This window comes from Hylobates moloch, unplaced genomic scaffold (assembly GCF_009828535.3).
Source record: "Hylobates moloch isolate HMO894 unplaced genomic scaffold, HMol_V3 SCAFFOLD_3, whole genome shotgun sequence".
NCBI lineage: Eukaryota > Metazoa > Chordata > Mammalia > Primates > Hylobatidae > Hylobates > Hylobates moloch.
The window spans coordinates 80,856,929-80,880,191 of NW_026652278.1; the positions used below are offsets into that span (position 1 = coordinate 80,856,929).

The window sequence follows — 23,263 nt, forward strand, 5'->3', positions numbered from 1 at the left end:
GCACTTTTCTCTTCTGCAAGGCCAAACTCATTTTAGCTTTCCTGGAACCCTTTTTGGATGCTTGGCACTTCTTTCATTCATCGTTAGTTGTATGATTTTCGTTTCCTCCTTCATGTGTTTTCTCTGAATCTGGGATTATTTCAGACTCTCCAGTTTAACCCTAACTTTTTTCTCTCTCTCCTTATGATCATTTAAAAGTAAAAATTGTTTAAAAGTTATTAATAAAACTTCATTTAAAATATAAAATATGTATTTGGAGATTTCCAAATGTTCTTGATCATCTTCCCAACAGAATCTGAAGTCACGGGCTCATGTTTACCTCTTTAAAGTCATAGCTGATTATGCTGAGGCTTTTCCTTAATTTCTGCTTACATTCTTGTTACTTGTGTAGTGGCAAACAGTTCTTTGCTATTCACATGTTGGTCAGAATGGCAGTTCTCCCCAGGCTGTGCTTAAATGGCAGCATTCAACTTGTCAGATATTGTATTGTTAATCCAATAAAACATCACATGCAAGTGCTGCCGCCCTTCCAGTGACTGTGTCCTTCTCTGTGCTAGCTTTCTGCTCTTTTAGGGACAGTCTTCTTGCTGGCTGGTGATCTGTAATCAGCTCTCAGGAATGCTTTCTATAGTTTGTCCTTCCCTCACCACGGATGCTCAACTTGCCTCCGCATCAGGCTCATGACTTCCAACGTGGCTGGGGTAGGCAGGATCTGCAGCGGCTTCTGCATGCTCAGCTGCCTTGCTAACCAGCCTTTTCTTTGGGCTAGGACACCCTCCACTTTGTAGTCTTATCTTATATCTCATCCACATCTCAGTACCACAGTGAGATTATATGTACCAGACCAGTTTATGATTGTAATTACCTAAGTTCGGGTTTGGTGTTCTAATCTAGTGTCTAACACACCATCCACATAGATATGTTCTTAAGAAAAGCCATTTTGCAGTCTTCACTATTTCAGCACAAATTTTAATCTTTCAATAATCTTTTTACATATAAAATTTGCAGGCCCCTTTCACTCACTGAATTAGAAATTGTATTTTATGAATACTAAAAAGACGTATCATCAGTTTAAAATACCAAACCATTTCTAATTTTATCATTACTCTTCTTTTAGGATTCTCCAAAAGCCCAGCTACGCCGGACAATAGAATGTTGTCGGACCAATTTATGTAACCAGTATTTGCAACCCACACTGCCCCCTGTTGTCATAGGTAGGTTAGCCGAGAAAAGTCGGAGCATGCTTCTCAAATATCTTCTCTGGTTTTACAGTAACCAGGCTACCTAGAATTGAACACTTCAGATTATTTTTTCATTTCATTGTTTATTTCATTGTTTACTTTTATTGTCAGGTCCGTTTTTTGATGGCAGCATTCGATGGCTGGTTTTGCTCATTTCTATGGCTGTCTGCATAATTGCTATGATCATCTTCTCCAGCTGCTTTTGTTACAAGTAAGAAGATATTTATTTTGAAGCAAAATATTTTGTCAAATGTTAGATGTCAACCGCTGTTTGTAAAGCCAGTTGCAGAAACCATTAACTTGTATTCTCTGGTTGTATATCTCCTTTATGTAACTGGACTATAGTTCTCTTAAGGGAAAAGGACCTTACTACCAATTAATTAATTGGGCACAATTTCATACGTCTTGTATGTTCATGAATACTTAACGATTTTCTTATTAATGGAATAGTGAGCTTTCTGGTATCTGAATGTTTTCAGTCTGTCCCAAGAAACCCCACTGTGTTATAATTCTGTTTTTTTTTTTTTTTTTTTTTTTTTGCGTTATAATTCTCTAGAAATTTGGAGCTCCAGAATTGTTTGCATGTAGCCATGATTTCAGAAGACAGTTGCCAAAAAAGAAGAGTAATAAGAGACAGTCCCTAATGGATATAAACTTTAATAATAAAACATTATCATACCAACCTAGATACATTAATGAAACAAGTTAGTAAACCCATAAATAAACAAACCCAAGTACCCAAGTACATACAGTAATTTAGCATATGATAGAGGAAACACTTCAGATTACTGAGGAAAAGACGTTCGCATACCTCCTTGTTTTTTTTTGTTTGTTTTTTTTTTTGAGACGGAGTCTCGCTCTGTTGCCCAGGCTGGAGTGCAGTGGCGCTATCTTGGCTCACTGCAAGCTCCACCTCCTGGGTTCACGCCATTTTCCTGCCTCAGCCTCCCGAGTAGCTAGGACTACAGGCGCCTGCCACCATGCCCAGCTAATTTTTTGTATTTTTAGTAGAGACGGAGTTTCACCGTGTTAGCCAGGATGGCCTTGATCTCCTGACCTCGTGATCCGCCTGCCTTGGCCTCCCAAAGTGCTGGGATTATAGGCGTGAGCCACTGCGCTCGGCCACCTCCTTATTTTTATTATAATTCCTCACCCTCAACAATGGGGTACCACAGTTGAGAAGCCGTGTTTTGGGTCTTTCTAGATAATAGACTTGGAATCTTCTAGGAAATGGGGTGGAGAGGAGAGCTCCACATCTGAGGTAGCCGTCATCCCAAATGGCCCCCAGCGATTCTCACTGCCTGGGGTTCCTCCCCTTGGGGCCAGTCCCCTCCCGTAACACATCAGGGCTGATCTGTGTGACAAATAGGATATGGCAAAAGTGACTTCCAAGTCTATGTTATAAACAGCTTTGCAGCTTTCACCATGGTCTCTGGGATCACTCACTCTGGGGGAAGCCAGGCATCATGCTATGTGGAGACTCAGCTCTGAGAGAGGCCCACACAGGGAGGAACTGAGGCCTCTTGCCAATACCCAGCCTGCAGCCTGTCAGCCTTGAAAGTGAGCCGCCTTGGAAGTGACTGCAAGCTCCTGTCAAGCTTTCAGATGAGTGCAGTCTCAGCTGATGTCTGACCCTGAGCTACCCAATCAAGTCACTCCTGAATGCATGATCCACAGAAACAGTGAGATAACAATTGCTGTTTTAAGCCACTCAGTTTGGGAGTGATTTGCTAACACAGTATTGGATAATCCAGTGTCTGACTTTCTGAAAATTGACTTTCAAGCAGTCTTCTTGGTGTTATTGTCACCCTCAACTTTACTTCCAGAGATAACCACAATGGCCAGTTCCGAAGTTCTTGGGGGAACTCCGTAGTATAAACTGATTGCTTCTTGGTTTTCTCAATTTCTAGCCTAAGAATCAGACTTTTTGGGTCTGCAAAGTCAGTACTCATTCATCTGCTTCATGAATTCCAACAATGTTTACTGTTATTTTATCTCCTTTTCTCCTTGCCTGTTAGACAAAGAAGTTTAAAACTTTTTATTGCTGTTTTAGTGGGCTAGTAAAAGCAAGCAAGTATGCTCAATCGGTTATTTTAAGCTCAAAATCCCTTCGTCAAATAACTGAATCTTTGCTAGTAAGACAGGTGGTAATATCTCAAGGTGATTTTAATTTATATTTTTCATATTAAAATACTTTTTTTATACATTGGTTTCTTTATTACACAAGGGCACTGTAATGTATATATTATTTTATTTATTTATTTATTTAGAGAGAGAGTCTCACTCTGTCTCCCAGGCTGGAGTGCAGTGATCTCAGCTCACTGCAATCTCTGCCTCCCAGGTTCAAGCAATACTCATGCCTCAGCCGCGCAAGTAACTGGGATTACAGGTATGCACTGCCACACCTGGCTAATTTTTGTATTTTTAGTAAAGACGGGGGTTTCACCATGTTGACCAGGCTGGTCTCGAACTCCTGACCTCAAGTGATCCACCCGCCTCACCTTCCCAAATTGCTGGGATTACAGGCGTGAGCCACCGCACCTGGCCTGTAATGTATATAGTAAAATATTGTTGAGTATGCTTTTATTTTTCTTTTAAGAAAAGAGCTATCTATATTTTTATTTAAATCATGTATTCATTTTGGGGGGCCTGTTTTTCCATTGAATTGCATAGATTTTTTTCTCTTTGATTTATAGAAGCTCTTTATATTTCAGAAATCAGCCCTTTGTAATATGAGCTACTTATACTTTTTTTGTTTTTTTTTCATGCTGTGTTACCGCAGAGCTACCTACACTTTTCATTGTCGTGTGTCTTGAGACTGCCTGCAGTACCTTCAGCCACATAGTAAAGAACCCTATCAGCCAGGTGTGTGCTCTCTAAGCAATAGGTAGGATGTTTCTTCTTAAGGAAATCTGTTCAGCCCAAGAGATAAAACCTAAAAATACTGCTGTTAGGGCCCAGTGAAATGGTCCAGGCAGATTATCTTACAGTGAAACTTGTAATCAGTAAACCCTACCCATATACTAACAGCTTGCCAATCAGGGTATCAGGCTGTGAAGGATACTGATCTCTGAGAAACAGGAAACAAGTGAGGTGAGCCTTGTGATTGCCCACCTTCTTCTCCCTGAACAGAGTTTCGGGTTGGGCATCACAGGGGGAACCCAGGTGTAGCTGGTAGGCTGTCTCAGTTTGAAGAGTTGTGAGGAAGCTACCAAGCCTGGGGAAAGAACACCTGAAATGATTGAGAAGACAGTGTTTGGTGCTCACACAAGGCTGGAAGTAGGATCTGTTCACACCAGCTGTGAGAGTTGAAAACCCCATAATTCACAGGTTTTGGTCGAAGGACTTAGGAGGATTTTGCCTCAGTGATGGGGAATAATTAGCCCTAGACTAAACATGGCTCTGGTCTCACCCTAAAAGCAAGCCCCAAATGGATCACACCATTTCTAAGTCACTGTATCCTAGAACAAAACTCAACAGTATTTATAGGAATATAAAAATATCTGGCATCCAACAAGGTAAAATTCACAATGTCTGCCATCCAATAAATGAATACTATGAATAAATGAATACATATATGGGCTGGGCGCGGTGGCTCACACCTGTAATCCCAGCACTTTGGGAGGCCGAGGCGGGTGGATCACAAGGTCAGGAGATCGAGACCATCCTGGCTAACATGGTGAAACCCCGTCTCTACTAAAAATACAAAAAATTAGCCGGGCACAGTGGCGGGTGCCTGTAGTCCCAGCTACTCGGGAGGCTGAGGCAGGAGAATGGCATGAGCCCGGGAGGCGGAGCTTGCAGTGAGCCAAGATCGCGCCACTGCACTCTGGCCTGGGAGAAAGAGCAAGACTCCGTCTCAAAAAAAAAAAGAATACATATAAATATGGTCCATAATGAGGGAAGAAATGAAGCAATCAAAACCACTGACCCAGAACTGATATAGACCTTAGAATTAGCAATGACATTAAAATAGTTGTTATAACTGTATTTTATATGTACAAAAGTTAAATCAAGACATGGCAGATTTTGTAAAAGACCAAAATGAAACTTTAGGAAATGAAATCTATAATATCTCAGATGAAATATATACTAGATGAAATTAGTGACAGACACTGTAGAAGAAAAGATGAGTGAACATGAAGACATAGGAATGAATAGAGAATCAGTGAGCTGCGGGACAACTTCAGATGGCCGAATATAGATACAATTGGAGTTCCCAGAAGAGAGGAGGGATGAAAAACATACAGAAATAATGATCAAATGTTTTCAAATTTATCTATTATTATTATAATATTTATTTATTATTTTTTTTTTTTAATTTTGAGACAGAGTCTCGCTCTGTCGCCCAGGCTGGAGTGCAGTGGCGCGATCTCGGCTCGGGTTTACGCCATTCTCTTGCCTCAGCCTTCCGAGTAGCTGGGACTACAGGCACCCGCCACCACGCCCGGCTAAGTTTTTGTATTTTTAGTAGAGATGGGGTTTCACCATGTTAGCCAGATGGTCTCGATCTCCTGATCTCATGATCCGCCCGCCTCGGCCTCCCAAAGTGCTGGGATTACAGGCATGAGCCACCGTGCCCAGCCTATTATTTTTATTTTTGAGACAAGATCTTGCTGTGTCACCCAGGCTGGAGTGCAGTGGTGCAATCTCAGCTCACTGCATACTCCACCTGCCGGATTCAAGCGATTCTCGTGCTTCAGCCTCCCGAGTAGCTGGGATTACAGGCGTGTACCACCAAGCCTGGCTAATTTTTGTATTTTTAGTAGAGATGGGGTTTCACCATGTTGGCCAGGATGGTCTCGAACTCCTGGCCTCAAGTGATCCACCTGCCTTGGCTTCCCAAAGTGTTGGGATTATAGGCGTGAGCTACTGCACTCAGCTTTTTGAAATTTAATGAAAACCATGAACCCAGATAACCTGAAAGCTCAGCAAACCCTGAGTACAAGAAACATGAAGAAAACTACATTAAGGCACGTAATTGTATTGCTCAAAACCGATAATAAAGAGAAAATATTAAATGAAGCAAGAAGGAAAAAAGGCAGAGTATCTACAGAGGCACAAAGTTAAGGATGACAGCAGACCTTTTGTTGGAAACAGTGAAGTCAAGAAGATAGCGAACCAACATCTTTAAAGTGCCCAAAGAAAAACATCACAGACCTTGAATTATTTAGCCAGAGAAAATATCCTTCAAAAATGAAGGTAATGTGAAGATTTCCAGTCATACAGAAAACTTGAAAGAACTCCGCCTCCTTAGACCTACCCAACAAGAAATGTGAAGGGAAGTTCTTCGAGTGGAAAGACAGGCCAGGTGGAGATAATAATCCACATAAAAGAATGAAGAGCTGGAAATGGGGATCCAAGTGACCCTGACACAAACTAACAATATCTTTTAAGATGAACAAAAAAGACTACTCATCTGAGACTCAGGCCATGGACACTCAAGTGAGTGACCTATAACACTTCACAGAACATACAATCAAACATCAGGAACTGGTCATGTAGGCTTTTTTATAGTTCTAAACTAAATACTACATAGAACTTTGTGAGTGCCCTGTTTATTTAGCTTTTGAACTTCATGTGCTAGTTCAGTCTGTGAAGATTCATTATTGATCAGATATACACAATCTGTAATTTGGAATATTCATTCATATTTAGTTGAGCTTTAACAAGTCACAAGTTGTTCTCCATAGCAAACCGTAAAAGGATAAGATTAAAGTTAAAGAGAGGTCTGTCCGTCAGCATATTAAGGTTTGTCTGTTTTGTTTGCCTCATTAATGTTTTGTTTCCCTTTTTTCCTATGTGATCGTTTTCCTCCAATTTAGATATGTCTGCAATTTATTCTTCAGTCTCATTTACATTCATGACCCATGATCCTCAAAACCGATACCTTCTCTAAAACCTTATCTGGAACCATGGCCTCCCTCCACTGTGGACGAGGCATCATTCTGTACCATACGCCAGTTCCTGGTTGTTTCCTCTGGCATCTTCTTTTGTAGCTCCTTTAATCCTTCAGACTGCTTAGATCTTATGATCTGCCCCCATAGCACTTACTAATTTTATCTCGCATTTTTTTTTACATTGGCAAGTATTCATTTACTTACTCATGCATATTTGCCAAAAGTCTGCATTTCCATTCAACAGGAACCTCATTGGTAACAGATTACTTAACCATTAATATTGATGATCAACTGGCTGGCTGTTTAAATTGCCACTTTCCTATTGAATTTTGAAGGGTGCCCATGGTGAGTCTTGTGTGTCCCTCATGCTTGGCACACAGTGGATACTTACTCTTGTTGATGTTTGCCAGCCACCCTTGGCCCAGAATTTCTGCTTGGGAAATAGTATCACAGATGCATTTGTCAGATGAAAAGCCTGCTTCTGGCTTTATAATGGACCCTTTATCCTCATTGTCTTTAGGGGACTCCTGGTCCTGCAGTAGTTAAATATTAAGAATTGAATGATTTTTTAAGTTGTAGTGATTACAGCAAAAGAAAAAAAAATTGCCAAGTAATGTTTTATTTAATAAGAAAGAACATAAACATTTTCTGAATACCTAAAAAAGGAGCTGTCAATCAGCTTTTAAAGTGATTAAAAATAAGAAAAAATGCCCTATATGTACACGTATTTTTATCACGTTCAGCACTCTCTATGTATTTAATTCTAGGTTTTAGGTCCAAGTTTTCATTTGATACCATATTCCTTCTGCCCGAAGAATTTCTTTAACCTCTTGGGGTGCGGGTCTGCTGGCTATAAGTCCTCTCAGCTTTTGTCTGCAGTCTTTTGACTTCATTTTCCCAAGGTATTTTCACTGGCTATAGAATTCTGGATGGGCTCAAGTTTGTTTCCCTTAAAGCTGTCACTCATTATCTTCCACTTGCATACCTTCTGACATACATTTTATCTTTGATGTACTGTATGTAATTTTTTTCATGGCGTCCTTTAATGTTTTTCCTTTATCTTTTAAACAACTCAGCTACAATACATTTAGAAGCGTGTGTGTGTGTGTTTCTTTTTTGGTATTTACTCTGCTTTGGGTTTCACTGAGCTTAGTAAATCTATGGTTTGCTATCTTTCATTATTATTGCAAAATTATCTACTTTTTTTTTAAAACACTTTGTCCTTTTATCTGTCTCTTCTGTTTTTGAGACTCCAATTGTACATATTTTAGATTATTTGGTGTTGTGCCACAGCTCTTTAATTCTTCAGTTTTTCTCACTCGTTTTTTCTCTTTGTCTTTTAGTTCAGGTAACTTCTATTTACCTATTTTCAAATGCACAGATTTTTTTTTTTTTTTCACCTGTGTCCACCTGAGCTGTGTATTGTTGAGCTCATCAAACTAATTCTTCATCTTTAATAGCATGTTTTCCCTTTCTCACATTCCTGTCTGACTTCATTTCTCTGCTGACTCTCCATCTCTGTATTCTGTTACCACCTTCACCAGGTGCCTTCCCCTTTTAATCACAGTTCTGTGAAAGGCCCTCCTGGCAGCTTCAGCACAAGTGCTGTCTGACACTGGTCCTCTTCATTGCCTGCCATCTTGGCAGTGAGTGATTTTTCCTTGCTTTTTAGTGGGTCTCATAAGTTTATTTGGATGTTGTACATCATGGTAAGAATAGCAGAGATTGTCACAATGAGATATCAACGTCACCCCAATTAAAATGGCTGTTATCAAAAAGAAAACAAATGCTGGGGAGGGTGTGGAGAAAGGGGAACCCTAGCACACTGCTGGTGGAAATGTAAATCGGCACAGCTACTATGGAGAACAGTGTGGAGGCCCCTCAAAGACTAAAATCAGAACTACCATATGATCTTGCAATCCCACTATTTGGTATATATCCAAAAGGAAATCAGTATATTGAAGGCCTGTTCACACACCTATGTTTAAGCACTATTCATAATGGCCAAGATGTGGAATCAACCCGTGTCCATCAGCAGGTGAATGGATAAAGAAAATGTAGTCCATACAGTGGAATATTACTCAACGAGAAAATTAATGAAATCCTGTTATTTTCAGCAACATGAATGGAACTGGAGTTCATTATGTTAAGTGAAATAAGCCAGTCATAGACAAATATTACATGTTCTCAATCATACGTGTGAGCTAAAAAGGTTGATTTCATAGAGGTGGTAAGTAGAATAACATACCAGAGGCTAGAAAGGATGGAGGGAGGGAGGTTGGATGGAGATGGATGGATGAAGAGAGGCTGATTAAGGGGCACAAAAATACAATTACTAATAGAAGGAATAAGTTCTAGTATTTGATAGTACAGTAGGGAAATTATAGTTAGTAATTTATTGTGTATTTCAAAGTAGCTAGTCTTTAAGAGAAGAATTGTAATATTCCCAACACAAAGATATAACCTGGGCAACATGGCGAAACCACATCTCTACAAAAAAATACAAAAATTAGCTGGGCATGGTGGTGCCCATCTGTGGTCCCAGCTGCTGGGGAGGCTGAGGTGGGAGGATTGCTCAAGCCCAGGAGGCGGAGGTTGCAGTGAGCCAAGATCATGCCACTGCACTCCAGCCCAAGCAACAGAACAAGGCCCTACCTCTTCTTCCCCACCTAAAGAAAAACAAAAGATAAATATTTGAGGTGATGGCTATCCCAGTTTCTCTGATTTGTTCATTTTACATTGTATACATGCATAAGATATCACATGTACCCCCCAAAATATGTACAACATTGTATACATGCATAAGATATCACATGTACCCCCCAAAATATATACAACTGTTATACATCAGTTTTAAAAAGAACAACAGACATCGAGATAAAGACATATTCCTGAAAATGGGCATACCTCCTCTTAGGCTGTTGATAGGCAGGAGGTGTTCAGTCTAGTACGAGTCGATTTGGGTTAAGGTTTTGTTCAGTGTTTGGGCCTGTGCCTTCAATGCCTCACAAGTTTCTTGTGGTGGGCTGCTGTTCATTTGCTTCGAGTTGGGGTTTAGGTGCAGAAGGAAGGGTTTTTCTCTGAGTTCCTACCTCCCCCGTAGCTTTCAGCTCTTACCACATCATCGCACCTCTGTGGGAGTCACTGTCCAAATGTTCTTGTTCCTCCTGCAGAGGTCATCCGCTGTTGCGTGTTATTCACATTAGAGGACAGTTGGAAAGTGAGGGGGGCGTGCCTGTTGTCCTTAGGTAGGTTCTGTGTTGCTAGACCTTAAGGGTACAGCTTCCTCAGGGCTCTTGCACCTCCTCCCACAGAGGTAGCTGACCGCCCTGTGGTCCTCTTGTAGGATCCTATGCCCACAAGGAGAGAGGAAGGTGTTGTCTTCTCTTCTTCCTCAGCATCAGAGGATCTTAACCTGGTCAGAGCACAGGGAGCGTTTCCTCTACATCCCGAAGAGGCAGAGGGACTTTGCTGCTTCTCCTCCCTCCGAAGTAATGGATCTTTGCCTGTGCTCTGGGGCAGGGGGAAGAGGGTATGCAAGAAAGAAAACAATAGTCGTGTTATACAGCAAGGGCCTCGTGTAGATAGAGTTTAGGTAGTCATAATAATGCAAGCACTGAATGTTGAGCTAAACAAATAATATAACTATGTAAGGAGGATGTGAGGATGGAAGTATTTCTGTTTTGGGAAGCCTCAGGGTGTTAAATGATCAGTTAAATTGTCATATTCCCCAGTGTAAGGTCAATAGTTAAAGCCTAAGACTGAAAAACTTAAAATGTCAATGTAAGGATGCTATTTAGAAATAATGAGGGCCAGGTGTGGTGGCTCACGCCTGTAATTCCAGCAATTTGGGAGGCTGAGGTGGTTGGATCACTTGAGGCCAGAAGTTCGAGACCAGCATGGCCAACCTAGTGGAACCTCAACTCTACTAAAAATACAAAAATTAGCCTGGTGTGGTGGTGTGTGCCTGTAGTCCCAGCTACTTGGGGTTCCCAAGCATTGATCAAACCAGGAAGGCGGGGGTTGCAGTGAGCTGAGATCACACCATTGCACTCTAGCCTGGGCGACAGAGTGAGACCCTGTCTCAAAAAAAGAAAAAAAAGAAAAAAGAAATGGGTAAATATTAAATAAGCTTCAAAAAGTCACAATTCTTGATTCTAAGAAGTGGAAACTGGATAGGAGGAGGAGAGGAGACAAAGGATGGCTTTTTCATTACCAAGCCATGGAGAACTGTATGACATTCAAAGGTAGGTGAATAAAGATGCTTGATAAAATTAAATATTAAGTTCTATAAATATAAAATTTGATACATTTAAAACTGAATTCTAAAAGTTTATAACACAAGGGTAGGAATAAAGGTGTAGGGAAAATAGGCATTCTCATATGTTGGTGGAGGGATTCCAACTGGTTCACCCTTTAAGGAGGTCAGTAGGGCACTCCATCAAAGTTCCAAATTCAGTAATTCCTACTACAGATATGGTAGAAAATTGTATTTCACACTTGCATGCAATAAGACTAGAAACCATCTAAATATTACCAGTAGGTGGCCGGGTGCAGTGGCACACATCTGTAATCCCAGCACTTTGGGAGGCTGAAGCAGGTGGATCATTTGAGGTTAGGAGTTCAAGACCAGCCTGGCCAACATGGTGAAACCCCATCTCTACTAAAAAAAAAAATACAAAAATTAGCCAGGTGTGGTGGTGGGCACCTGTAATCCCAGCTACTCGGGAGGCTGAGGCAGGGAGGATTGCTTAAACCCAGGAGGCAAAGGTTGCAGTGAGCTGAGATTGCGCCATTGCACTCCTGCCTAGGGGACAGAGTAAGAATCCATCTCAAAATAAATAAAGAAAAATAAATATTACCAGTAGGTGAATGGTTAGCAGCTATACAGTGGAATACTATCTAGCCATTAAAGAAAAAGGTGACACTTTGTGTACTTCCGTGGAATGATACCCCAGGTAAGAAGCAAGATGCAGAACGGCATCAGTGTCTCTCCAGATTACCAGAGAAACCACAAGTAGTTTTGTTTCTAAGGAAATAGGGAAACAGGTCTCTTCTAAGGAAGTGAACTTGATAGCTTAGGGATAGAGCTGGGAGGAAGATTTTTTTTTTGCCATATACCCTTTTGTGCCTTTTGGATTTTAAACCATTTGAGTCAATTACCCATATAAAGTCTTAAAAATAAAATTATAATAGTTAAGTACATTGGGCTATTTATATGGAAAATAATTTGTTTCTTAGTTTCCATTATATATTATACATTCTGAATGGACCATACGACTAAATGAGAGAATCAATATGTTAAAACCAGGCCAGGCACAGTGGGTCACATCTGTAATCTCAGCAGTTTGGGAGGCCAAAGCAGGAGGATTGCTTTGAGCCCAGGCTGGTCTCATCTCGAACTCCTGTGCTCAAATCAACTCCCTATCCCAGGAGTTTGAGACCAGCCTGGGCAACATGGTGAAACCTCATCTCTATGAAAAATACAAAAATTAGCCAGGCATAGTGGAACATACCGGTAGTCCCAGCCACTTGGGAGGATGAGGTGGGAGGATCACTTAAGCCCAGGAGGTTGAAGCTGCAGTGAGCTGAGATTGTGCCACTACATTCTAGGCCTGGGTGACAGAGTGAGACCCTGTCTCAAAAAAAAAAAAAAAACAAACCAAAAAAAAAACCTTGAGAACGTATTTATTGACATTAGGATTGGAAGGTTGTCTTAAGAGACAAAAGCATATGTCAAAAAGAGTAAAGATGAACTAATTTTGTCTACACTAAAATTTAAAAACTGACATAAAAATGCCATAAAGAGAATGCAGTGATAATCATGGACTGAGAAGATTGTTGAAACACAATTGTCAACATTTGATGTACAGATTATATAATGAACGCCTACAAAGCGATGAGGAGAAGAGTTCAGGGAACACTTCAATTGAATAATGTGCAATAAACACAAATAGATTGGTCAGTCACAGTGTCTCACACCTGTAATCCCAGCACTTTGGGAGGCCAACATGGCAGATCGCTTGAGCTCAGGAATTTGAGACCATCCTGGGCAACATAGCAAAACCCCATCTCTACTAAAAATACAAAAAAAAAATAGCTAGGCATGGTGGCACGTACTTGTAGTCCCAGCTACTCAGGAGGCTGAGGTGGGAAGATCACTTGAGCCTGGGAGGCAGAGGCTGCAGTCAGCTTAGTTCGTACCACTGCATTCCAGCCTGGGCAACAGAGCTAGATTCTATCTCAAAAAAAAAGTATTTGTTAAAAATATGAAAAAAAAAAAAAAAAAAAAAAAAAAAAAAAAAAAAAAAAAGGCTGAACTGTGGAAAAAAATTCAATTTTGCTAGTAACCAGAGGAAAGCATATTAAAAGAAGGCATTGCTTCATATCTATCAAGTTGGCAAAAGTCTGAAAATATGACTTCGAGGTTTGGGTTGGAATGTAAGGAAATGTATATTGTGATTATTTGAAGTTGTATTTTTTTATAGCTAGGATGACACTTCACATCTGATTTTGATAGTGTCTTTTTACATGCCAATACACTATAGACATCTTTCCATTTTAACATCATACATAGAACTCTGAACTCCATTTCTAGATGTATTTGACAGGATGTATTATCCAATGATAAGACTAATTTGGATAGGATTCTGTCTGAGAGAAGGATAACGGTATAGAGAACCTCAAGGTTTTTCTTAGGGTTTTACAGTTTTTCATTTTTAATGTAGATTGTTTTCTGCTTTTTTAAAAGACACTATTGCAAGAGCATCTCAAGCAGACGTCGTTACAATCGTGATTTGGAACAGGATGAAGCATTTATTCCAGTTGGAGAATCACTAAAAGACCTTATTGACCAGTCACAAAGTTCTGGTAGTGGGTCTGGACTACCTTTATTGGTAAGTTAAGCGTTCCTATAAACATGAATGGTGTGTTGATTTAGAATGTGTCCTCATGATGGTGGACAGTATAATTATTGCAGATCAGGGAACAATAATGGACACATTTTTTTCTTATTTAGAAAGAGGTATGCAGTATTGCAAAGGTGAAATTAGTTAAAAATAAGAAATATGAACCAAGAAAAATAGAATAGGCAAGTAAGATAGAGCTATAAACAAAGTTAGGAACCAAGTCCTACAGAGAAAGGCGGGGGAAGTTAGATCACGAAGTCCTATATGAAAGGCAAGAGTTAGCTCACAAGTTTTGCTCTAAGCATTTTACCAGCCAACTTAAAGAGGAATCAGGTATAAGATTCCTTGCATCTATAAGTTTAAACTGATTGATTGAGGGAACTGTAACTATTTCAGATTTTGAAATAAAGTTTCAACAGATATTCTTAGAAAGGATGCTTCTCTCAGTATACTACTACCAAAACATAGTTCAATAAAAAATAATTTTAAAGGGAATTACAAATAAATTCCAACAAATTTGGACTGATTCTTGGTATCAGGGGAAAAAAATAATCCCAGCAGGTTCATTTATATATGGAAATACTCAGATTTTTGGGTTGAAGGAACTCTTATTTGAGAGGACCTGTATTATGAACACTAGATATCCAGATAGGTTTTAGTTTTTAATTGTATTAGTTGAAAGAAACTGATCTCTTATTTTATTTTATTTTACTTTATTTTATTTTAAGTGTATTGAGACCGTCTGTCTCTGTCATCCAGGCTGGAGTGCAGTGGCCCAGTCTCGGCTCACTGCAACCCCTGCTTCCCAAGTTCAAGCAATTCCCGTCTCAGCCTCCGAAGTAGCTGGAATTACCAGATGCACCACCACGCCTGGCTAATTTTTTTTTTTTTTTTTTGGAGGGATGGGGTTTCTCCATGTTGGCCAGGTTGGTCTCGAACTCCTGGCCTCAAGTGATCCTCCCACCTTGGCTCCTAAAGTGCTGGGATTACAGGCGTGAACCACCGCACCCACCCTGATCTCTAATTTTAAAATTCATCTTATTAAATAACTCTAATTGAATTGGAAAGGTAAAAGTCAAACTGCCTTCATAGGCAGACAACATGGTTGTTTATGTAGAAAATCCCAAGAATAGTACAATAAAACTACTGCAGCCAGTAAATGACTTTATCAGGTTGCAGAATACAGAGTCATTGTACAAATATCACTGAATTTATATGCACTAGCAACAAACAATTAGGAAATGATAAAAATAGTATTTAAAATAGCATCAAAAACCATGAAATATTTAGAATAAGCCTAACAATTTATGCAAGCCCTGCACACTGAAAATTATAAAACATTGCTGAAAGAAATTAATAAAGCCCTAAATAAGTAGAGATGTTTATAAATCTGAGGACTCAGTATTAAGATTTCAGTTTTCCTCAAATTGGTGTGTAATTTCATTTGAATCCAAATGAAAATCAGAGCAAACTTTTATAGAAATTGATGTATATTGTAACATTTATATGGAAATGCAAAGGACTAGAAGAGCCAAAATAATTTCGAAGTAGAAGAACAAAGAGGAATCACTACCTGATTTCTGGACTTACCGTAAAACTCAACAATGATTGCAATTTGGTACTGGCATAAGGATAGATGTATTGATGAATGGAACAGATTATGGAGTTTAGAAAGGAACATGCACTTCATATGGTTAATTGATTTAAAAAAAAAAAAAAAAAGATGCCCAAGTAATTCAATTGGAAAAAGGCAGTCCATTTAACAGATGGTGCAGGAAAAATCAGGAATCCATTTACCAAAAAGTTAATCTCAGCCCTTACCTCCTCACTCTGTATACAAAATTAACTTGAAATGTAGCATAGACCTAAATGTAAAAGTTGAAGTATAAAACCTCTGAAAGGAAATGTCCGAAAAAATTATTGTGACCTTGGGCAGACTTCTTCAGTACATAAAAAACACAAATCATATTTTAAATGATAAATCAGGCTTTATCAAAATTTAGAACTTCTGCTATTTAGAAGACACTGTTAAGAAAATGAGAAGACGGCCGGGCGCGGTGGCTCACGCCTGTAATCCTAGCACTTTGGGAGGCCGAGGCGAGCGGATCACGAGGTCAGGAGATTGAGACAATCCTGGCTAACACGGTGAAACCCCGTCTCTACTAAAAATTCAAAAAATTGGCCAGGCATGGTGGCAGGTGCCTGTAGTCCCAGCTACTCGGGAGGCTGAGGCAGGAGAATGGCGTGAACCCGGGAGGCGGAGCTTGCAGTGAGCCGAGATCGCGCCACTGCACTCCAGCCTGGGCGATGGTGTGCGACACCATCTCAAAAAAAAAAAAAAAAAAAAAAAAAATGAGAAGACAAGTCACAGATTGGCAAAACGCATCTGATACAGGGTTTTTGTGCAAAATATATAAAGACCTTCTGCAACTCAATAATAAGACAACCCAATTTTTTTTAAAAAACGGACAAAAGATTTGAACAGACACTTCCCCAAAGAAGATATAAGAATGGCAAACAAGCACATGAAAAGATGCTCAGCGTCAACAGGGATGTACAAATTAAACACAGTAAGATACTACTGCACATCCACTAGTATAGCTAAGACTGACAATATTAAGTGGTGACAAAGATGTAGATCAACTAGAAATCTCATACATTGCTGGTTGGAGTGCAAAATGGTATGGCTATTTTGAAAAACAGTTTGACAATTGTCTGGAAAGTTGAGGGCATACTTTCCGTACAATGAAGCAATCCTTCTGCTAATTATTTACCCAAGAGATATGAAAACTTGTCCACACCAGAGGCCCGAATGTGAATGTTTATAGCAGTTTTATTTTTAATAGACATAAACTGGAAACAACCCCAAAGCTCATGAATTGCTAAATGAATAAACAAATGCTGGTGCATTCATACAGTGGAATACTACTCATCAGTAAAAAGGAACAACTTCTAACACATGTAGCAGCAACCGTGGGTGAATTTCAAAAGTATTTTATGCTACATGAAAGAAGCCAGACACAAAAGGCTACACAAAAGTGATTCTCCTACCTCAGCCTCCCAAGTAGCTGGGATTAAGGCATGCACCACCATGCCCAGCTAATTTTTATATTTTTTTTAGTAGAGACAGGGTTTCACCATGTTGGCCAGGCTGATCTTGAACTCCTGACCTCAGGTGATCCACCTGCCTTGGCCTCCCAAAGTGCTGGGATTACAGGCGTGAGCCACCATGCCCGGCCAAAAAGTGAGAATTTTTTTACGTGATTAAAATATTCTGTATCTTAATTGCGGTATTGGTGATTACGTGATATAGGTTTGTCCAAGGCTTGTTGCACTTTTCTCAAAAAGGGTACATTTTATATAAATTATACCTCAATAATCTTAAAAACTTACAGGCTGTGGCAGGCAGATCACTTGAAGTCAGAAGTTCGAGACCAGTCTGGCCAACATGGTGAAACCCTGTCTCTGCTAAAAATACAAAAATTAGCTGGACGTGGTGGCAGATGCCTGTAATCCCAGCTACTCGGGAGGCTGAGGCAGGAAATCGTTTGAACTGGGGTGGCAGAAGTTGCAGTGAGCTGAGATTGGCCGCCGCACTCCAGCCTGGGCAACAGAGCGAGACTCTGTCTCAAAAAAACAGAACAAAATTTACAAAAGTATTCTATAATAAATGATACATAAAGTCACTTTAGCTTTGCACTAAATCTAGTCCATTTTAGAAGCATTTCCAACTTGGAACATAATGTTCTTTTTAATTTAGAATGATCACTAATGCTTCTGAAAATGAAAGGTAACAATCCATGTACATCTTTTATTTAACAAATATTAAAGTACTTCTGATATTGTCCCAAATAAATACCTATATTCTGTGAGCAGGGGATGGAGTTCAAGCAAATATATATGTAAATAAGAATAAAGTTATGATTGTGTTAAGTGCAGCAACTGAGAGGTTTTGTGTGCTATGAAGGTGTTTAAGGGAGAAAATAGCACTCTTAAGGAAACTGGACATTCAAAAAAACCCAGAGACAGGAATAAGTTTGAGTGAATTCTTAAAGTTGAGATAAGTGAAACAAGAGGTTTGTGGGTGGGTGGTCAAAGCGAATAATGGGGCCAGGCCAGTTTAGGCAGGGTCTTATAGATGGGATTTCTAAGATCTTTAACTGTCATTTGGACTTCGCTGTGTAATAAACCACCCCAAAACTTAGTGCCATGAAGCAGCAAACATTATTTCTCATTCTGTGAGTCTGTGGGGCAGTTCATTTGTTGGACTTGCTCAGCTAGAGCTAGGTGGTGTAGTTCACACCCGTGGCCGACAGTTCATGCTGCCATTATTTTTTGGTCACAGGGTTCCCAAAGCAGCAGGAAGGGGCAAGCCCCAGTCCACAAACATTTGTCAGGTCTTTGCTTGCATCACGTTCGCTGTTGTTCTTTTATCCAAAGCAAGTCATGTGGCCTAAGCCCTGAGTGCGGACCAAGACTACCCACGACTGTGTGCACTGGGAGGGTAATTATTACGACCATTTTTGCAAACAGCCACTTTGAATAACCTGTTTATGATTTCAGAATACATTGTACATTGTTTCATACATTAAAGTACATTATGGCCGGGCATGGTGGCTCACGCCTGTAATCCCAGCATTTTGGGAGGCCGAGGGGGGGGTTGGATCACCGGAGGTCAGGAGTTCAAGACCAGCCTGGTCAACATGGCTAAACCCCATCTCTACTAAAAATACAAAAGAATTAGCTGGGCATGGTGGTGGGTGCCTGTAATCCCAGCTACTTGGGAGTCTGAGGCAGGAGAATCACTTGAATCTAGAAGGTGAAGGTTGCAGTGAGCCAAGATCACGCCACTGCACTCCATCCTGGGCGACAGGGCGAGACTCCATCTCAAAAAAAAAAAAAAAAGTACATTATAAGTTTTTAACTGGAGTTGGTTGGGTATACCGTGCTTTTTGATGAGATGGACCACCCCTTTGCCAATCTGAATGGGTTTCTTTGTTTTTTGTTTTTTGTTTTTTGAGACGGAGTCTTGCTCTGTCGTCCAGGCTGGAGTGCAGTGGCGCAATCTCGGCTCACTGCAAGCTCCGCCTCCTGGGTTCATGCCATTCTCCTGCCTCAGCCTCCCGAGTAGCTGGGACTACAGGCAGCCAGCCACTGCGCCCGGCTAATTTTTTGTATTTTTTAGTAGAGATGGGGTTTCACCATGGTCTCGATCTCCTGACCTCGTGATCTGCCCACCTCGGCCTCCCAAAGTGCTGGGATTACAGGCGTGAGCCACCGAGCCCGGCCAATGGGTTTCTTTCATCAAGAGCTCAAACCTTTTACTTTTTTCTATAAAGGTTCAGCGAACTATTGCCAAACAGATTCAGATGGTCCGGCAAGTTGGTAAAGGCCGATATGGAGAAGTATGGATGGGTAAATGGCGTGGCGAAAAAGTGGCAGTGAAAGTATTCTTTACCACTGAAGAAGCCAGCTGGTTTCGAGAAACAGAAATCTACCAAACTGTGCTAATGCGCCATGAAAACATACTTGGTGGGTACACACTGATTCAGTCAATTTCATGTTTGACAAGGTTAGTGGGGTACAGGTGGAAGCCTCCATATGTGCTTTGAAAACGTGTGAGTTCAACTATATACATTTGGCTAAAGGAAACCTAGTAGAATCCATGGTTTAAATAAAACATAGTCTGGAATGCCAACCAAGCTCTTTCTTTACTAACCAGCTGAAGAAACAGCAGTGAGTTTCAAATGGGAAATAATACTAGTTTATTGGACTTACTCTCATAGTAATGAAAACCCAGTCTTTTATAGATAATTTAAGCAGTGATTTAGGGTAACATTAACATATATGCCTTTTCCCTTTAATAAGCTCAACAGCCCAACATGCAGTTTCATTGTACGTTCTGTGTTTAATGTGTGTTTCCCCCCATTTCCACATTTACACAATAGCAAAGTAATTTAGGTATGAGCTGGTCAGTCAGGTACATAAGCCGACCTGGCTATCCTGAGTTTTCTTTTCCCTTCACCTCCTGTTTTCCTCCCTTTAATTTGGAGAGCACATAGCATGTTGCCAAGCAGGCAATTGTATTAGTTTCCTAGGGCTACTGTATCAATTCCCACAAACTGGGTGGCTTCAACCTCCAAAACGTATTCACTCACAATTTTCGAGGCTAAAAGTTTAAAACCAAGGTGTTGGCAGAGCTGTTGTGTCTCTGAATACTCTAGGGGAGGAGCCTTCCTTGCCTCCTCTGGCTACCGGTGGTTGCCAGGAATTTTTGGTGTTCCTTGGCTTAGTATAGACAACACTCTAGTCTCCATTTCTGTCATCAGGTGGCCTTCTCCCTGGGTGCCTGGGTCCACATTTCGACCTTATAACATCACCAGCCATTGAATTCGGGCCCACCCTAATCCTGTATGAGTCATCTTAACTTGATTACATCTGCAAAGACCCTCTTTCCAAATAAGGTCACGTTTATAGATGACATGGATTTTAGACGTGAATTTTGTCGGGGAGCACTGTTCAGCTCAGTGCATAGCGTTCACTGACCTTTTTCTGGAGGGAAGAGGGTAGGAGAGAAAGGAAAAGAGCAGACTGTGGACCTGGCAGTCAAGGAGCCAGACTGAAAAGGCAGCTGTGATGAGTCACTGATGGGCAAATGGGAGTTGGCTTAATTAGGAGCTCTTAGTTGAACATTCTTAATTTTATTAAAGTGTCCACTTTTTGCTTTGAAATTGAGAGCCTTTTCCACTAGAGAATCATGTAGGTTGATAATATTCTCCAGGTTATTTGTATAACGTGATCTTTTTTTCTTTTCTTTTCTTGTTTTTTTTTTGAGACAGTCTCATTCTGTCGCTCGGGCTGGAGTGCAGTGGCGCTGTCTTGGCTCACTGCAACCTCTGCTGCCAGATTCAAATGATTCTCTTGCCTCAGCCTGCAGAGTAGCCAGGACTACAGGCACGTGCCACCATGCCCAGCTAATTTTTGTATATTTAGTAGAGACAGGGTTTTGCCATGTTGGCCAGGCTGGTCTCGAGCTCCTGACCTCAAGTGATCCTCCCGCCTCGGCCTCCCAAAGTGCTACAGGTGTGAGCCACCATGCCCGGCATATATGATCTTTTTCTTAATCATATTATCACTTTCATGATTATTAAGATTATAATAAATTTATTGTAGAAGTACAGTTATATGTGTAAATGTAGAAATAAAATTTTTAGTAACACATTCACGACTTGGTGTCAGGCAAATTAAAGTTTCACTATCTGCACATGATACCTAAGTTTTTCTCGGTATCCAGAATGAGCATTACTTCTCCCTAGCCATCTCTGATGATAACTAACCTTTTAAACTCATCAACTGGACAGGTTTCATAGCAGCAGACATTAAAGGTACAGGTTCCTGGACTCAGCTCTATTTGATTACTGATTACCATGAAAATGGATCTCTCTATGACTTCCTGAAATGTGCTACACTGGACACCAGAGCCCTGCTTAAATTGGCTTATTCAGCTGCCTGTGGTCTGTGCCACCTGCACACAGAAATTTATGGCACCCAAGGAAAGCCCGCAATTGCTCATCGAGACCTAAAGAGCAAAAACATCCTCATCAAGAAAAATGGGAGTTGCTGCATTGCTGACCTGGGCCTTGCTGTTAAATTCAACAGGTGAGTGGTTCTTTGCCCCACTGTTTTGAAATTATTTTAATCTCCAAAAGATACTTCCCTGTTTGTATTCAAGATAATGGAATTCTAAAAATGTGCATATGCTCGTTTTTAGTTACATAAATGTATAGTTGGGGGGATTTTGTTCTTTTTACAAAAATTGTGTCCTACTCCTCCTATACATAATTTTTGATATATATATATATAGGTGTTTTTTTGTTTTTTTTTTTTAAGACAGTGTCTCACTCAGTTGCCCAGGCTGGAATATAGTAGTGTGATCTTAGCTCACTGCAACCTCGACCTCATGGGCTCAAGCAATCCTCCCACCTCAGCCTCCTGAGTAGCTGGAACTACAGGCATGCACTGCCACACTTAGCTAATGTTTTTATTTTTTGTGGAGATGGGGTCTCACTGTGTTGCCTAGGCTGGTCTCAAACTCCTAGGCTCAGCTGATCCTCCCAAAGTGCTGGGATTACAGGTGTGAGCCATATAGTCTTAGCTGTCCTTCCGTTTCAGCTGATGTAAATCTACTTCATTCTAACAGATACAGAGTTTTCCATATGTGGAGGTACTGTAGTTTATTCTTAAGACCCAACTGATGAACATTAAAGGTGTCTTCAGTTGATTATGAAAAAGTTTTTTAATGAACATTGTGGTATTTTAACCATATATTATATATTTGATCCCTGTGCACTTGTATAAGCATTTCTTCATGATGGATTCCTAGAGAAGGGCCTGCTGAGGCAGTGAGTTTATACATATTAAACTATGGTATGTTGCATATTACTTCTTTCAGGAGTGTGCCTCAGTTTACACACCTGTAAGCAATAGAGATAAGGATGTCATTTTTCTGTCACCACTTGATGGTGTCAGTATTTTAAAACAAATGTAAGTGTTAGAAATTACAAATTTTTAGGAAACCTTTGAAACCATTTTAATCTTGTAATTCTAGAATGGAGTGGCTGCTTTACATTTCAGAATTCATTTTAGGCTATAATATAAAAGTACCAGTCTTTAAAACAACTGTAAGAGACATTTAAATCTATTACAGTGTTCTGAGTCAGTGTAGTATTTGTTGGCTCAGATATTTATCAGATGCTATAAGAAAATACAACTCATTATATTGATCACTGCTTTAGAGTAATTATTACTAATTGTCAGTATGATCATGTAAACATTGCTAACAACAGAACTGTGTTGATGGGACCCATAAAGAAGAAAATGTAATCCTATGTCACAAAGCCTTCGTGTATCATATGAGAGTGGTAACAGCAAATGATTCCTCTTGTATTTTCATATTCACCACTTCTCAGACATAATTATCTACTACTTTATCTTTTTTTTTTTTCTTTTCTTTTCTTTTGTTTTTTTTTTTGAGACAGATTCTCACTCTGTTGCCCAGGCTGGAGTGCAGTGGCATGATCTTGGCTCACTGCAATCTCCGCCTCCCAGGTTCAAGTAATTTTCGTGCTTCAGCCTCCCAAGTAGGTGGAATTATAGTCATGTGCCAGCACCCCGGTTAACTTTTGTATTTTTAGTAGAGACAGTATTTCACCAT

At 40.2% G+C, this 23,263-nt stretch overlaps 1 protein-coding gene across 2 annotated transcripts in view; it reads left to right on the top strand.

Annotated features, from left to right (window-relative positions):
* Nucleotides 1-23,263, top strand: part of BMPR1A (bone morphogenetic protein receptor type 1A) — a 181,707-nt gene that overhangs the window by 147,833 nt on the left and 10,611 nt on the right. Inside the window, exons 6-11 of one of the 2 annotated variants that reach the window (XM_058436451.1) lie at nucleotides 1,118-1,214; nucleotides 1,353-1,452; nucleotides 10,315-10,389; nucleotides 13,893-14,037; nucleotides 19,389-19,581; nucleotides 21,411-21,708. In XM_058436451.1, coding sequence (XP_058292434.1) covers nucleotides 1,118-1,214; nucleotides 1,353-1,452; nucleotides 10,315-10,389; nucleotides 13,893-14,037; nucleotides 19,389-19,581; nucleotides 21,411-21,708 — 908 coding nt within the window. The remainder of the gene's footprint in view (nucleotides 1-1,117; nucleotides 1,215-1,352; nucleotides 1,453-10,314; nucleotides 10,390-13,892; nucleotides 14,038-19,388; nucleotides 19,582-21,410; nucleotides 21,709-23,263) is intronic. The other variant, XR_009212837.1, reaches the window with a different exon arrangement.